Source organism: Nymphaea colorata, chromosome 3, assembly GCF_008831285.2.
Source record: "Nymphaea colorata isolate Beijing-Zhang1983 chromosome 3, ASM883128v2, whole genome shotgun sequence".
NCBI classification, from domain to species: Eukaryota; Viridiplantae; Streptophyta; class Magnoliopsida; order Nymphaeales; family Nymphaeaceae; genus Nymphaea; species Nymphaea colorata.
The window spans coordinates 14,034,749-14,052,243 of NC_045140.1; the positions used below are offsets into that span (position 1 = coordinate 14,034,749).

Consider the following 17,495-nt stretch of genomic DNA (forward strand, 5'->3'; position numbering starts at 1 on the left):
GGGTTTTTTGTTGTGTCTGTTTTATCCACAATTATAGTCCCAATATCAAAAAACTTGACCCCAAGTCGATTAAAGGTGTGTTTCTTGATTATTCTCTTACTCAAAAAAGATACAAGTGTTTAGATCCTTCCACTGGTAGTGTATATGTAAGCAAGGATGTCTCCTTCTTGAACATGTTTTCTATTTTGGTGAGAATTCTCTTCAGAGGAAGAGGTCCACAAAAAGGAAAGAATATTCCTCAAATCAAGATATTCAGTTCACAGACTTTCTAGAACACAAAAAGATGATGATTGCTCAACTGAAAATGAGGAGGAGCGTGACCACTTGTTTAGGCAGGTTTATTCCAAAAGAAGATCAATTGCAACAGAGCTAGCTGGTGAGTTGACTAGTGATGCTGATCCCAATCCTAATCATAAACCTTCCTTGGTTGACTCAAGTCATAAGTTTTTAAAACTGTGGGATGAAATGTATTTGTCGTCCCAAAAATTAAGGGATTTGAAAGGAAAATGGGCACCTACCATGTAATATTGAATTCATATTTAAAAGATCATGTACCTCTCCCACGTCATCAAGAGAGTGTAGCATTGTGGATGTAGTTTAGTTGAGCCACGTTAAATCTATTTTATTTTTGTTCTTTCTCCCAACTTTCTATCAGTTACATGGTATCAAAGCTTTGTGAGCTCTTTGTTTATGTTATTTCTAGAGCAGGATGTGATTTGAGGGGTCAGCAAGGCATCCTGTACATCCTGATCAAGTGCACTATCTTCTATATCCCTACCGTCTTTGGTCCAATGGAATGTTTTCTCTAATTTATTTTCTGTTAAGCTAGATCATAATGATTACATCTTATAGCAAACTAAGATTGAATCTATTATGTTTACCCAAGATTTATTAAAAGATGTTGATGACTCTTCTCTTGCTCTTGATTAATATATTGGTGGAGCATCCAATTTGGTGCATCTTGTATTCATAGTTTGGAGTAGATCTAACCAAGTTGCCTTGTCATGGATCAAAGCTATATGACAGAGGTTGTCCTTAGCCAACTTATCTGATTTGTTACTGCTAGACATGTTTGGCTCTCCCTTAAAAAGTCAGAGGCATCTCAGTATAATATGAGAATTTTATAGTTCAAGGACATGCAAGACATATCGATGCTCAAATATTTGAATCATGTTAAGTTATTAGCTGATTCTTTTAAGTGCTGCCCATGTGGTTGTTTCTAATGATTATTTGGTCCATCATACTCTTCATGGTTTGTCAATGAATTATGAAAGACATATTACTTCGGTTTCAACCAGAAAATAATTGCTGACTTTTGATGAATTATATGATTTACTTCTTAATCATGAGAAGCTATGAAACCTGGGTGCGCCATTTTTGACTTCGCACCCACGTCGATGTGATGGTGCCAGTGCCGGTGCGCACCCAAATGGGTCAAACAAGAGTCGGGTGCGGCTGACAGCACCCAGATAAAATCATCCTTTTCCGACTCGCACGAGTCAGTCTACTTTGGTCCAATTTTTAGGGGTTTTTTTTTTATTTTTAAGTTTTTAACAAAGTCGATCGTCAACCTCGCCCCTTCTTTGTCCCTCTTCTTCGACCTTCTCCCTCTTCGTCCCTTCTTCTTCTTCATCCCTCTTCTATACGTCGCATTGTGTGGAGCCAGTGAACTCGTCGGCCGTCGCTTGCAGGGCAGGGTGACCTCCAATCCTCCATTCGAGGTAAGTACCAATCTCTCTGCCCACTCTCCCTCTCCCAGTTTTCTGTTTTGAGAATGGTGTTGTGTATTTGGGTTTTCTCGTTTGGTCTGGTTGTTTCTTTTTTTTCTCATTTTTGGGTTTTCTCATTTTCTATTGTCACTTTGTCAGCATTTGGCTGTAGCGCATCGATCCACCTCTCTCTCTCCCACCACCGGCCGAAGTCGAACTGCGACTTGCCATCAACTCCTTTAGTCCTTTGTCATTTATTCCGACAACCCAGCCTCGGGTTAGTCATTCTATTAGAAAGCATGTTTAATCAGTGAGTAGTTCCACTTGAAATACTCAATGCCTCTTGCTTTTTGGTATGGAAATGGGGTGGTGGACTTCTTTTTGCCTTCATTCCTTTAATTCATCACTCCATTGTGTGCAATACGAGCATGAATTGGTTGTAGCAGCCACACACTTGATTCTTTTTCCCAAGACTGTTTGTCTTATTTAACTATTGTCCAATCAAGAATGGATCACGTCGATGTGATGGTGCCAGTGCCGGTGCGCACCCAAATGGGTCAAACAAGAGTCGGGTGCGGCTAACAGCACCCAGATAAAATCATCCTTTTCCGACTCGCACGAGTCAGTCTACTTTGGTCCAATTTTTAGGGTTTTTTTTTTTTATTTTTAAGTTTTTAACAAAGTCGATCGTCGACCTCGCCCCTTCTTTGTCCCTCTTCTTCGACCTTCTCCCTCTTCGTCCCTTCTTCTTCTTCATCCCTCTTCTATACGTCGCATTGGGTGGAGCCAGTGAACTCGTCGGCCGTCGCTTGCAGGGCAGGGTGACCTCCAATCCTCCATTCGAGGTAAGTACCAATCTCTCTGCCCACTCTCCCTCTCCCAGTTTTTTGTTTTGAGAATGGTGTTGTGTATTTGGGTTTTCTCGTTTGGTCTGGTTGTTTCTTTTTTTTCTCATTTTTGGGTTTTCTCATTTTCTATTGTCACTTTGTCAGCATTTGGCTATAGCGCATCGATCCACCTCTCTCTCTCCCACCACCGGCCGAAGTCGAACTGCGACTTGCCATCAACTCCTTTAGTCCTTTGTCATTTATTCCGACAACCCAGCCTCGGGTTAGTCATTCTATTAGAAAGCATGTTTAATCAGTGAGTAGTTCCACTTGAAATACTCAATGCCTCTTGCTTTTTGGTATGGAAATGGGGTGGTGGACTTCTTTTTGCCTTCATTCCTTTAATTCATCACTCCATTGTGTGCAATACGAGCATGAATTGGTTGTAGTAGCCACACACTTGATTCTTTTTCCCAAGACTGTTTGTCTTATTTAACTATTGTCCAATCAAGAATGGATTGGTTGTAGCAGCCACACGCTTTAGGTTACTCGTCCAGCTATGCCATGAGTCTTATAAAGCTCCCTACATTTTACTATCTTTGAGTTTGTGTTATCTATAATGTTCAAAAGCAAAAATAGATTTGTGCAAATTGTTTTCCTTATGGAAAGTTAAATCAGTTTTGAAGATTACTGAAATTCTGCACGTATATTAGCTATGCAACACTAGTAAAATGGGTGTTGCGCTACTTCCCATGTGGTTTAGTTCATTTCTTCACTATTCGGGGTAGAGTTGTGATCTTCCCTGAATGTATATAGTCTTTGGTTCTCTGTTGGTTTCTGATTAAAAAACCAGTGCTGCAGGCTGCGTTTGTTTTATATTCTGATTTTTGTGAAATCTGAATAGCTGCAGTTACGCAGTATATAGTCTATGCTGCTATCTATTCTTAAATTTGTTATATTTGAATATTTTTATTTTGAACTTTGAAGGTAAAACCATAGATGGCAAACAGAACGAAAGGAAAAGAAGTTGTTTCAAATTCTCCTGCAATATGTTCTTCATGTAGTATGAATGTGGATGAAGGTGATGTTTCAAAGTCTTCTACACTACTTTGTGAAGCATTTGCATCTGAAGAACAACCACTATTGAAAAAAATGAAAGCGGCCACTAAAAATGTAGGCAGTGGCAGTGGAAATGTGCATTTTGTATGCAAATATTGTCGAGGTACATTTGTAAGATCTTGCACAAGAATTAAGGCACATTTGTTGAAGTTGTCAGGTCATGGAATTCGAGGATGTAAAAGTATTTCTACAGAAAAAGCTTGAGAGTTCAAGAGGTTGCAAGATCGTGCTGATACAATCCACAAAAAGAAGAAAACAAGTATTATTGTGACAAATCCTAAGAGTCCAGATAGAAAAAGAAAAACTATAGCGACATGTTTTGATTCTTGCGGAAGAGCAAACATAGATAAAGTGATTGCTAAATTTTTCTATTATAGCTGCATTCCTTTCAATGTAGCTAGAAATTCATATTAGAAGAAGGGTTGTACTATGCTTGCAAATAGCAAATTATCAGGATATATACCTCCCGGTTCAGAAAGATTGCGCACATCACTTCTTCATAATGAAAAAAACGAGGTTGAGCAAAGTTTAAATGAAACACGACTGAGGTATCAATTGTTTCTGATTGGTAGATTGATATTCAACGACGTCCACTGATTAATTTAATTGTCATTGCATGTAATGAACCAATATTTTTGAAGGCAGTTGATGCGTTTGGAAAATATAAAAATGTTAGATATTTGAAGTAATTATTTGTAGAAGCCATCAAGGAGGTTGGTCCTAATAAAGTGGTGCAGCTCATTACAGACAATGTTGTTGTATGCACAAATGCTGGACTTAGTTTGAGGTTTGATTTTCAACATATTTTTTGGACTCTATGTGTTGCACATACTTTGAATTTAGCACTGAATGACATATGCAATCCTCCAAGTCAAGATGTAGATCATAAGGGACATGAGCAATTCTCATGGATTCAAGAGATTGAAAAAGATGCAAGAAATATTAGAAATTTCATCGTTAATCACCAACATGCATTGTCTCTTTTTAGTAGTTATCTGATTTGAGATTGTTAAAGGTTGCAAAACACGATTTGCTTCAATAATTGTCATGTTGAAAAGAATTCAAAGAGTGCAAGATGCACTTATTCAAATGGTGTTTAGCAGAGAGTGGAACCTTTTTTGGGTTGAAGATGAGGCTAAAGGTCAAAATATTAAAAACCTTATTGTTGAAGATAAATGGTGGGATAAAATTGCATATTTTTTATATTTTACAGAGTCAATTTGGTGCATATTGAGAGCTGTTGATAAAGATGAGTCTATGCTTCATCATGTTTATGTCATGTGAGATGATATGATTGAACGAATTCAGTGTATAGTTTTTAAGAAAGAAAAAAAGATATTATACTTGATAATTCAGAGTTCTTTGATTGCATAAGTACAATATTAGTTGAAAGATGAGATAAAAGCAATACTTCCTTGCATTGCATGACTCATTCTTTAAATATCAAATATTACAATAAAAAATGGATTGAAGGAGGTCCTGGACGAGTTACTCCACATCTAGATGATGAGTTAAACACTCAAAGAATGTCATGTATGGACAGACTTTTTACAAATTCTTATATCAAAAATGTCTGTGCTTCATAAACTTGTTTTGAGGTTACTATCACAACCTGTTACATCATCGTGTTATGAAAGAAATTGGATCATATATGGTCATATACACAACATTAAAAGGAACAAGCTCACTAGCCAACGTGCAGAGGACTTGGTTTATGTGCATTCTAATTTGCGTTTTCTTTTAAGAAAAGAAAAGGAATACAAGTATTTCTTTATTAAGTTGTTTTGCTTTGCTCAATTTCTTATGTTGTATTAGATTTTTTATATTTTTGTGGTACATATTTTTAATTGTTTAGCTTCGTCTTTAATAAAATGCAATTGTGGATCATCTCAATATTGAGACGTAAATCCAGATGAATTTGATTTTGATGAAGAACGCAATTTATATGTTGCTAACATGGATTTTTTTAATCTTGTTATTCCTTCTGAGGCGTTTGATGATGATGATATCATTGAAAGCATTCAAGAAAATCAAGATATTGGTGGAAGTGGAAGTGAAACGTAACTCTGATTGATGATGGTAACATGTATTGATGTATGAACTATAAAGTATGACTGTATGAACTATGATTCTATGAACTCAAAACTAGAGTATATTTCTTGTTGAATGTTGAATTGATTATTGATAATGATATCATGATCAACAAATTGTATTTTTTATCTTATTATTTAATAATTTTATGGTTTATAGACAATTTTTTGTCATATATATTATATACATATTATTATTATAATAATAAATTAATAATAATAATAAAATACTCTCGTTTTACCACTGCACCTAAATTTTTTGAGATGTGTCACACCGGCACCCGCACCCGCACCCGCACTCCGCACTCAGGTGACATAGATGAGAAGAATTTGCATATTATAAATCAACAAATAAAACAATAGGTTGAAAAGTCCATGACCTTCTACACTCAACATAGAAGAGGACATTGAAATTATGACCACGATAAAGACAAAGGCTGATCCTCATACAATAATAAGAATAAGTAGTCAAACAATGGAAAATGGCAAGGTGGATGTGCTAATTCTTCAAATTGAAAACTTATTTATTAGTTTTGTGGAAGAGAAACTCCTTGATTAGACAATGTTATGATATTAAAAAGGCTTTTGCAGGTCTATCTATTGAACAAGTTATTTGGCTAGTGCAATGTCCATAGATTCTAACTACTACCCATATACGAGATTCTAACTACTACCCATATACGGGTGCAACATACCACATTACTGGGAATGGTTCTCATCTTTCCAACAAGATGGAATACAAAAGAAGAGATGGTGTTATGATGGGGTATGAGCCTAATGTTCCTATAAGACATATGAGTAATCTAGCTCTTTGTGGACATGTAAAAAGTTTTATGTTATCTCAAGTGCTCCATGTTCTAAAGATTAAAAAGAATATTTTATTTGTGGCTAAACTTGCAATAGAGAAGAAGTGTTTTTTTGAATTTTATCCTCAAAAGTTTTAGATTAAGGACATGCAGACCAAGACTACTCTTCATCAAAGGCTGAATATATGCAGTCTTAGCAGCGTTTAGGGCAACAACATCACTTAGGACCTATAAACAACAGACTTTGGTGTCTACTCATCATCATAATAATGGACTAGACTAGCATTGTTATCTAGGACATCCTAGTTTATATGTTTTAGACCATTTTAGTCATGATTTTAGTTATGTTCAATATGATTCTTTTGTTGATTTTTGTTCTTTCTATAGTGTGGCAAATGCAATGTTTGCCATTTAAAATTTCAAAAAATAAAGTTTATTTTCCCGTTGATATTATTCATGCAAGCTTACGTGACCCACTTCTATTCTCTCAAGAGAAGGATACTGGTATGACATTCTTTTAACTAATGATTTTTCCAAATTTTCCTAGATTTTTCCATTGACAAGGAAGTCAGACACATTGCAATGGTGTAAAACCTTTAAGTTTATTGTTGCAAACCAGCTTGATAAATAGTGACAGAGGTGGTGAGTTTATGAGTCATGAATTTTCAAGCTTTCTTTATTTTCATGGCATTTGTCATTGAGTTTCTTGTCTAGAAACCCCACAATAAAATGGTACGGTGGAGCACAAACATAGACGTGTAGAGACAATTTAATTTTTCATGTTTCTCTTGACAAAAAATTCTGGTTTGATGCCGTTAAACAACTGTCTATCTTTTAAACATGCTTCGATTGTCAAATACATATTTTAAAAGCCTATAAGAATTATTGTTGAAAGAAAAATCTCATTATGAGCATCTCTAGATTTTTAGGTGGACATGTTACCTTCAAATGGGACCACATAGAAAATCAAAATTGGAGTCGAAGCCAAAGCCATGCATTTTTATAGGATATAGTTTAAACTACAAGTGACACCTTTGTTTTGAACCCCCAAAGAAAGTTCTTGTTTCTAACATATCAAATTTCCTGAGCACTAATTTTTGGGCATAAAAAATAGAACTCCAACTAAGCTCAAGAGGTCCCAACTTGGGCTGTTAAGAAAAATAAAGAAAGAACATCTTCTCCATCCTATAATATGCACATTGTTCTTCGAATTCTTTCAAATAAGAAAGCCAACCACGAACCATTGCAAGAGGTGGTCACTACACATGACAAGATTTAGAATGATTCATCAAGTTCCATTGATCTAGTTCAGCCTCTCTAAGAAAGAAGCGATGAAAATCAGGATGAGAATGGCCCACAAGGCCTCCTAAAGCTTCTAGAATAATACTCCACATGGTCACACATTCTCAAGACGGCCCTCCACAACCTAAAGTACCCTTTTCTTTTATTCATTCTAAGAAACTATTGAATTTATCAATAAAGAGCACACATCATATTTTCAAGCTCAAAAGCATGACAAGTGGATAAAAGAGATGAATGAAGAGTTGGTTCCCTTGCAAAGGGATAGAACTTGGCAACTTGTTCCACCACAACCAAGAAAAGATAGAATCAGGAACAAGTGGATTTAAAGACATGTTGATGGAACCAATGCATGCTATAAAGCTTGTATGGTGGTTAAACTATACGTCCAACAAGGACTTGATTTACAATTTGGTTGGTGAGATCTATAGCTATGAATCAAGATTGAAAAATAAAGCAGCTAAGCATAAACAATGTCTTCCTTCATGGCAAGCTGCAAGAAGTTTTTATGAAGCAGCCACATGGGTTTATAGACAAATAGCTTCCCATATGTATGCAGATTATGTAAAATGCTATATGACTTGAAACATATACTTCATGCCTGGTATGAATGATTAAAATTTTATCTTGGGCAAGTTGATTTTCAAAATTTTAAGGTAGATACATCATTTTTTTGTTCTTAAAGCAAATTATGTTGTCTTCTTGTTGCTAGTATATGTTGATGACATTATTGTAACAAGTAGTTCTAAAGAGAAGGTACAATAATTTATTGATGATTTTGCAAAAGAATTCTTGATCAAGTGTTCATTGATGATTTTGCAAAAAAAGGTCAATGCGTTTTATCTTAGAGTCAGTATGTTCAAGATCTTCTTGTCAGGCCCAATATACAAGATACCATGCCTATTGCCATCCCAACTGCTTCAAACCAATCAATTTCATGTTATGGAGGACAAAATTTTAAAGACCCAACATGATATAGAAGCATTGTAGGAGGCGTGCAATATGCTATATTCACTAGACCTGACATTGCCTTTGCAGTCAACAAAGTATGTAAGTTCATGTGAAGACCACTGAGCCTATGTGAATTGAAGATTACTTTTTCTTAAAACAACGTTAGACATTGGATATATTTTACAAAGTCTAATGTTACTCTAAGGTGCTTATTCTGGTATAGATTGTGCTAGATGCCCTAATGATCATCACTCTACAGGAGGATATGTGACTTTCTTTGGCACCAAATCTTGTTTCTTGGCACTCGTCAAAACAAAATATCATGGTCAAATCAAGTTCAGAAGCAAAATATGAAGTGGTTGCCATAACAGCTTCATAACTTGTATGGTTGAAACAAGCCCTTGCTAATCTCACTTTTTCAATTACAGAGATCCCAAAGATATGTTGTGACAACATTGGGACAGCCTCTCTTACAATCAATCCAATTTTTCATATCCGTACTAAACACATTGAGGTACGTTATCACTTCGTGCAAGATTGCTCAAAAGGAAGTTCAAGTTATATTTGTGCCAATTGAAAGTCAGCTTGCCGATATCCTCACAAAGGCTCACCCTAGTCCACAATTTTCCTATTTGAGTAACAAGCTCAATCCCCATTCCAAGGCACTTGCTTCTGGGGTGTGTTGAGGATAAGAAAGATAGAAGAGTAAAAGCTGGTATCCATATCGAAACCACTTAAGAAAAATTTATTATTGTAATCCTTTATCTATCCAGTAGAGATAAGGTTTCCATAACTGCATGATCAAATGTACCTATTATCCCAACAGTTAAGAGATTGGATAGGAAAGATGGATACCTACCATGTAATGCTGAATATTTAAAGGAACTAGTAAGTCTCAGTAAGTCTCCCACATAATCAAGAGAATCCAGATTACCTGATCTCAACATGGATTCCCAGACAAAAAAAAGAAAAAATTTAGCATATACATAAATGCATATATTCCAGTGAAGCAATAAATGCTTATTCCCTAATTTGAACACATATTTTTCTTTTCTTCGGAATTATACATGGATAAGGATAGCAAAAGTACAAGAACTACATGTTTCATTTGTCAATAAACATTCTCAAACTTGTAAGTCAAAAATATCTCTGATTTAATGTCTACATTGTTGTTGACTCTAATCCTGTGCACCAAAACCAATTTGACTAATTTAAACCGTTGTCTTCCCTTGCAATCAATATAGGGTTTCATATTTTTTTTAAGAAAAAACGAAAAAAGTATGATGCATGACTTTCATCGAGCATCGGGAGGAGAGGCAAAAAACCTCCCTCACCGTTAGCTAGAGGCCAACCGCCCCTCCCACCACCGGCTACCTGCTGCCGCCTTGATCTGACTGGCAGACTGGCAGTACAGCTAGGGAGAAGGGACTGGACTTTGTTTTCTATCATGTCAATAATTTTTGACGCAGCTGCCCTGCCCTGCCTTCGCAGGGGAGGCGATGGCCTCCTCTACTTCAGCCTTTTTTTTTCATAAAATGAATGCTTAAAAAAAATGGGGAAACAAAGAAAGAAAGGTGAGCCTGTCGCCTTCCGTCTCTGCTGCCAGCTTTCCCTACCCAGTGGATGGCCGCCGGTGTCGAAAGGTTGGCAGTGGTGATTGGGGAGGCGATGGCCTCCCCCTTCCTGCATAAGCGGGGAAAGCATCGGCTCCCCCATCTGTTTCAACGCTCGGGTGTCGCGCTTCACTTGCTCTTATTTTTTATTTTAAGTGAAAGTGGGCCGCCCAAACCAGCCGAGAGTTTCCCGAGCTAGGGATAAGATGCCATATATATATATATATATATATCCAATCAATTATATATATTATATATGTCATCACTTAACACATACATGTATTTACGTATAGTTAAGTGCTTAATTGCATAAAAAAATGTAAGGCCTTACACGTAATATACGAGAAAATTTTCCCCTGCGAGGTGGAGGAAAAGTTCTGCCGGATGCATTACTACATTTTATATGTAGGAAAGTTTTGTTTAGGTGCTAATATTTCAGTAGTATTTTTAAAGTGTCCTTGATTTTAAAGTTCTTGAAGAGCGGAAAAAGTTATTTGTTAGGGCATTTCATCTCAATCACCTGGTGCCTTGCATCAAGCTTTCACGTGAGGTTTCCAGCAATTGAAGCATTCCCTAGCCTTCTCAACCTTTTTGAGACTGAGAGAAGGATATAGTCTAAGACCATTAGCAAGGCATATGTTATGTGTTATAAACTAGAAATAACTAAATCCCCTATTAGTTAAATGGAAGATTTTTTTTTTCCTTATAAGGACGAAAATGAAACTTACAAAAAAAATAGTATCATACAATTACCAAATTTCCTTTCTAGTAAAGAACATGTCTTTGCATGTTAATGACATAACATGGTAAGTGCCTTTATAAGCCCCTGACTGGAAAATGATCCTGGCATCCTCCTACCCAAAAGGAAATATATTCTCCTTTATTTTGAATTATTAAGTAGAAGAGTCTTAAAAAGGAATTTCTGAAAACTGGGTCATGTTTGCAGTTTGATGGGACAATCAATCCTAACCGGAGTTGGATTAGCATTTCTCACCACATCTATGATCAACATTTGATACGATGTCACGTAATTGAGTGAATATTTTCTTTTGGCATGTAGCTTTTTAACAATTTATTGCTAAAACTGAGCGGCTATTTTTTATTTTCAAAAATAAAATGCTGATGTGTTATTTGCCCAAAAGTTAGGTACTTTTGTACAACTTTTACTTTATTATAGACAGCAGTTGAACTAAAAGAAAAATCCTGACCTAAACCTTCATAGGAATAGGCGGAGAAACCTTTGGGGCGCTTGGCACCCAGAATATATTATTAATGTCCATTGATTTTACTTCAAAATTTGGGGTACATTCATGTGTTACCAAGTTTCATAGATCTCTCCCCACCTTGCAAAGAAACAATTTATTGCTGGTGCCAAACAGCCTCTTTGACTGCACAGTGATGTCACTAAGCTTTGGCTTATCCAAGGAATTGATACCAATAAAAATGACAGGATGACTGCCAGCCATGGCTCGAACTCATTTGGGTCGAGGACACGACATGATCAAAGTGATAATTTGTAAGAGCAATTGGGAGCTGTTTAACTAAAAATTTACATTTAAAGAAAGAAGCCTAACATGGATCTTGGGATGATTACTTCACACTTCACAAGCCAATAATACAAGGAGTTGCTTTGATTCACATGAACAAGAAGCACCAGAGCTTTCCGTTTGAAGCAAGTACCAAAGCCCTTTTGTCAGGCCAGCCCTGCTGCTTAACATGGTCCAAACACGGCAGCTTTCAGCCGGATTTTGTCAAAAACCGAACTGAGTTCCGGCGAACAGCCCGGCACACAAGCGGCTTCCTCATCTCAAGCGACATTCGTAGCTGTTCAGATAGGTCCACAGCCCGCCTCGGATCCGCATATGGAGAGGGGAGCCAGTTGAAGTGGTGGAGCAGCCTAGCAAGCCATAGATGAACCGTGGCCAAGCCCAGTGCCTTGCCGGGGCACGCCCTCCGGCCGGACCCAAATGGAGCTAGCCTGAGGTCTGAGCCCATAATGCTGATGTCTTCTTCTAGGAACCGTTCTGGTTTAAACTGACCTGGGTCCTTCCAGATAGATGCGTCGTGGGTGATGGCCCACATGTTGACCATAGCCGTAGTGCCAGCTGGCACAAACCATTTGCCCACGTGGACGTCGTGGATGGCAAGCCGTGCCCATGAGAGAAGTGGACCTGGTGGGTGCAGCCGGAGTACTTCCTTGACAATGGCGTGGAGGACAGTGAGCTTGGGTAGGTCCGAGTCTTGGACCTCCCGGGTGGAGCCTACGTGCAGGTCGATCTCTTGTTGGGCTCGAGCCTGGATGTCCGGGTGCAGCACCATCCTCGCCATAACCCATTCCATTAGGATGGCCACTGTGTCCGTACCTCGAAATATCATCTCCTAAAACAATTTCATTAAACAAAAACGAGTAAGAAAATTGACAAAACTAATCCACTTTAATATTGTAGTTACCAAATTAGTTCTACTTATTTTAACTATGACTATTAAAACCTCCATATATTTGAACGGTGTCTGAACCAGGAGGTGAATTAGAAAGAGTTAAATAAAAAAGGGAAACAAGCTATAGACTTTTCTTTTTAATTACGTTACGTGTAGTTTATTTTTCAAAAATTATTACAATGGATGGGTCGTTACTTACCCAAAGAACGGCCAGCATGTCCATATCTGAAAGCCTGTCCTCGTCCGGCAGGCCGAGCAGAATGCTGAGAAAATCGCCGCCGCCGCCGCCGCCATCACCATCACCACTGGCGGCATTATGCATCTTACGCTCGGCCACGATGCGGCCGAGGTAAGTGAAAACCTTGGTTCGCAATTCATCGGATCTCCTTCCAATGGACTGAAGATCCAAAATCCGAATGGGAAAATAATCCCCCCAGTTGAACTTTCCCAGTAACTCGTACCCTTCCTTCACCATTTCTACCAATTCCTCCCTCTCTTCCTCCACCCACCTCCCAAACACCGTCATCCAAACACTCCTGAGGGAGGCCGCTTGTAGCGCCCACCTCAGCTCCACCACCCCATCTCTTTCCCTCCTCTTGCATAGGCATAGACCTTCCATCAACTCTCCGATGCACCCCTGTCGCCACGCCTCCGACCTGGCAATCCGCCTCGGGCAGAAGAGGTGAGTCGCCACAATGCGGCGGAGGCGGCGCCAGTGCTCACCGGACGGAGCGAACCCGACGGCCCGATGAAACATGAGACGGCGTGCCGAGTCCTTGATCGGCCGGTTCGAAAAGGCGGATCCGGTCAGGATTTCCCGAGCCGTATCAGGGTGGCTGGCAATGACGAGACGGGTGTGACCGAGGGAGAAGGCCATGAGGCGGGTGGCCTCGAGGGCAGCGGAAGCCTTTGCGAGAATGCGGTGGGACTGCGGGCTGGCCAGGAGAGAGGGGCTGCCGAGGAAAGGTAAGCCAGCAGGCCCGGGGATCGGCGGAGAGCCGCCGCCGCTACGGAAGGCCAAGCGCCAGGCAAAGCCGCCGGCATACGGCCAAAAGTTGAGGATGAGGAGGATGATGAGGAGGGAGATGAAAAGGAGAGACGGCCATTGGTCGAAGCAGGAGAGGGAGAAAGTTGTCATGGCGATGAGGGTGGCAGTGGTAGTAATGACGGAGAAGAGGCGAGTGAAGAGTGGACGACTCCCGATTTATATATATAGCATGAGCACGTGGGGGCCGCTCTCGTGATTCTTTGTCTATATAATGGTAGTTTGGAAAGAAATTTCTCACTTTTTTTTTTTTCTTTGTGAAGCAGGAAAAAAAGAAAAGGACATTGCCTCAGGCTAATGTCATAAACATCATCATGAACAAATCTTTGACAAATAATGCAACTTTATTATGTCGTATGTTAACATTAAAGCTTATACATAATGAAAGAAAGCTTTTTTATTTAATTTTGTTTTGCATTTAGACTGTTGAAAGTTTCCAAAAATTACAAAAAGGAGAGTCTTTTGTGTACACGCCTGGCTGGGGACGGGAAGCCCATGTTTGAAGTAGTTGAGGTGCTTTGTATTTCTGGGAAATGGTAATCGACTGGCAATCTTAGGAAAAAAAATTCTGGGAAAGTTATCATGGAGTTAGGAGAGCTGTGCATGCAACTTGGGAAGGTTGGCGTGGTTAATGTAACTGGTTTTCTCAGGGATGGAATTTCCCAATGCAATAGTAAGTTTGGGTACTGTTTAGGAAACCCAATGAGTGTGCTGCCTTTAAATTACTATTATATATCAAATATTTAGGAAATAGAACAATAACTTTTTTTTATTAAAGAGAGCATTTGACATAATGAGCATTATGTCCTTAAAACCACTGGCAGAGCCATATATATATATATAAGCTGGTGCTCCTCTAGAAAATTTTTCTAGCTCCACCATTCCTTGTGGCACATTTTTCAAAAAAAAAAATATTCCTATTCCAAAAAAGAGAGGGGGAGGGAGACAGATGCTTATAAATGTTTTTATATTCAATGACAAGTGCTAGCTAGACACAATCGTACTATATTTCTTGAAACAACAGCATGGCATCTTCGAGAATCATATATTCTCCTTATCAAACACACGTTGACATTGCACCTCCTTATCGTTCTAATTTTGAGGCCATATATGTAATCTTATGTGGGCCAACCAGTACATTAATGAGGTAATATGAGGACTCGAGGGGGTTGGTATAATAGAATTTGTTACGGAACGACACGTGAAGGGTCATTGAGGTAAGTTCATGAAACAGTATGTTCATAAGAATTAAGAACTATGTTCTTCCATGTTAGAGAAGAGAAAAAAGGGTCTATGTCAATATGTATTGTGAACTAGGTTCTTAATTTATTTCTAATTGAGAATGAAATAAACCAGCTATCAACCATATTTTAAGTTAACTGTTAGATTACTAAAAACAGGCGCAGGCTGCCCCAAAACGTATAGTATTATGGTCACATTTATTTTGAAGATCCTTCAAAATAAATGTGACCATAAAAGCATTATCATACAGTTTAATGTTCTTAAAAAATTTGATGTGATTTTCTTGAACATTTTTTTTTTCCATTTAAAAGCCCAAATACTTTGATCTCATGATTCCTTGCAAAGGGCCAAGAAAATCCCGAAGACTCAGATTTGTGACTTAGCTTTCATCCTGGCTCAGAAAGCATGATTGTGGCACACCATGACATAAGGACACACTCTGCAACCATGAGAAGCGCATGCCCCATCTAACAGGCCACCTTCCAGAAACAACTTTCTTGTGTTAACTCTTTCATTTACTTTCTTTTCCGGTCTTGAATATTTGCAGTTTTAAAGTAAAATTCAAGCTCAATAATATATATGAATCAACAAATTGGTCAATAGTTATCTCATATTATCATATCAAAAGTGATTTCTGATACAACTCTATGATCCAAAATGTGTTGTGTGTGGCAGCCTAATCGGTGACGTGCACATTTATGTAATATGCAAATGAATATACATTGTTTTTTTATTAGCTTTTAAATTCTTAGCGAAAATAGAGAAAAGATTGGTCCAAGAAATTTAAAAAAAAAACGGTATTTGGGTATGCAATAGAAACACATTCCTGTTAGGGATTATGTGATCTTGCTGAGTAATTAGATTGTCCTTCTTAAGTAAGTGGTTTTTTTTAATTGTTTGAAAATAAAGAACCATTTTTGTGGTGGCAACATTGATGAATCGCGTGGCTATTACCTTCAAAGCAATGTTGTAAAAATTGGTTTAAATTGAATTATCGGTGAATACTTATATCATTTATTTTTCCACAACGAATATAATAATATTTTTGCTGATTATTAATTGATTCAGTTGAACCAGCCACTAAATCGGCCGATTCGATTCGATTTGATCATGTGGAACCATATTGCATACTTGACGAATAAATATTTTGTACCTCGCTGAAAAATCGGAGATACCAACCACATATTATTTATCGAATCAAATTCTTTCTCGCTCAAAAAATCCGTCTGGACTCTTTCTCAAACTAATGAAGAGATCTTGGTGGAATTGCCACATACCCATGATGAAGATCCTGGGATGAACTGGTAAGGATCTGCCTCATCCCATATGATGCAATTGGCCCCGAGAGGAATAGCATAGCTCGTTGAGCTCTGCTAGTTCAATTCCCATGAGCATATCACTGTGGTACATGGGGTGAGAGCATTGTACTAGTGGACAGGCACCAACGCAGCCCTCACTTAGGGCGAAGAGGGAAAATGGGAGAGCTCTGCCTCTCATCCGGGGGCCGAGATAATCCTGGACAATAAGCCAGAACAACTGATGCGCAATAAATAGCATATTAAGTGCAAATGCAGATATACTTTAGACTATAATCTAAGATAACTATAAAACAACTAAAATGTGCACGGGCCCATTTGCATGACACAAAAAATCATGTCAGGTTTCCACTTTTAGCAGCAAAACTGGTCTTAGAAAGTGCTGAAACCAAATTTTGGTGTAGTTTAGCGTCAACCTAATCAGTCTTACTAGATAATGCATTAAGGAGGAAAGTCGAGTTCTTCAATCGGCAGATCAAGGACATACGGATCGACTAGAATATGGCTTTTTAGGTGCATACATTGTTTTGCAGTACATAAAAAGACAATGGTACAATTCAGATCCAGAAATCATAGACTGTAGCAGACAGCTCCTCAATTTGTGGGACCTCAGTTAATAGCATACAGATATGACCAAGATGTTTGACCATGAGCTAAAACAGCCGGCCTCAATCCTAGCATAAATCTTCAAATCATTCATAGTAGAACGATAATGTGGTGTTTTTAGATGCACGAAATTGGTTTAAATGATTACAGTTATTGCCAATTAAACACAAAGGCAGACTGGCAGTACAATGATTGAATATGGGACATCATCATGTTCACACAAAGATAACATCTAGCTTCACTCTGCATTCACATGTGAGTTGCCTTGCACCAGGCATGGGTCCAGAGATAAGGCTGATTTTGATTTATTTGATAGTGATTGAACATGAACATGGTTGTAGAACATCATTTGGACTAGCTTAAAGACATGATCTTGTATATTTGTGGCAATTTTAAGCTGTAAATAAGCATTGGATTCTCTCCTTTGGTATCA

The 17,495-nt window shown here is 38.2% G+C and overlaps 1 protein-coding gene across 1 annotated transcript; it reads right to left on the reverse strand.

The window, feature by feature from the left end:
• Window positions 1–11,812: 11,812 nt before the first annotated feature.
• Window positions 11,813–14,017, reverse strand: LOC116250953 (cytochrome P450 78A5-like). The gene is made up of 2 exons (XM_031624965.2): window positions 13,053–14,017; window positions 11,813–12,793 (listed from the first exon to the last, which is right to left on the reverse strand). Exons 1-2 carry the CDS (start codon window positions 13,989–13,991, stop codon window positions 12,152–12,154), a joined length of 1,581 nt encoding a protein of 526 aa, XP_031480825.1. The 5' UTR covers window positions 13,992–14,017; the 3' UTR covers window positions 11,813–12,151.
• Between the last annotated feature and the right edge of the window lie 3,478 nt (window positions 14,018–17,495).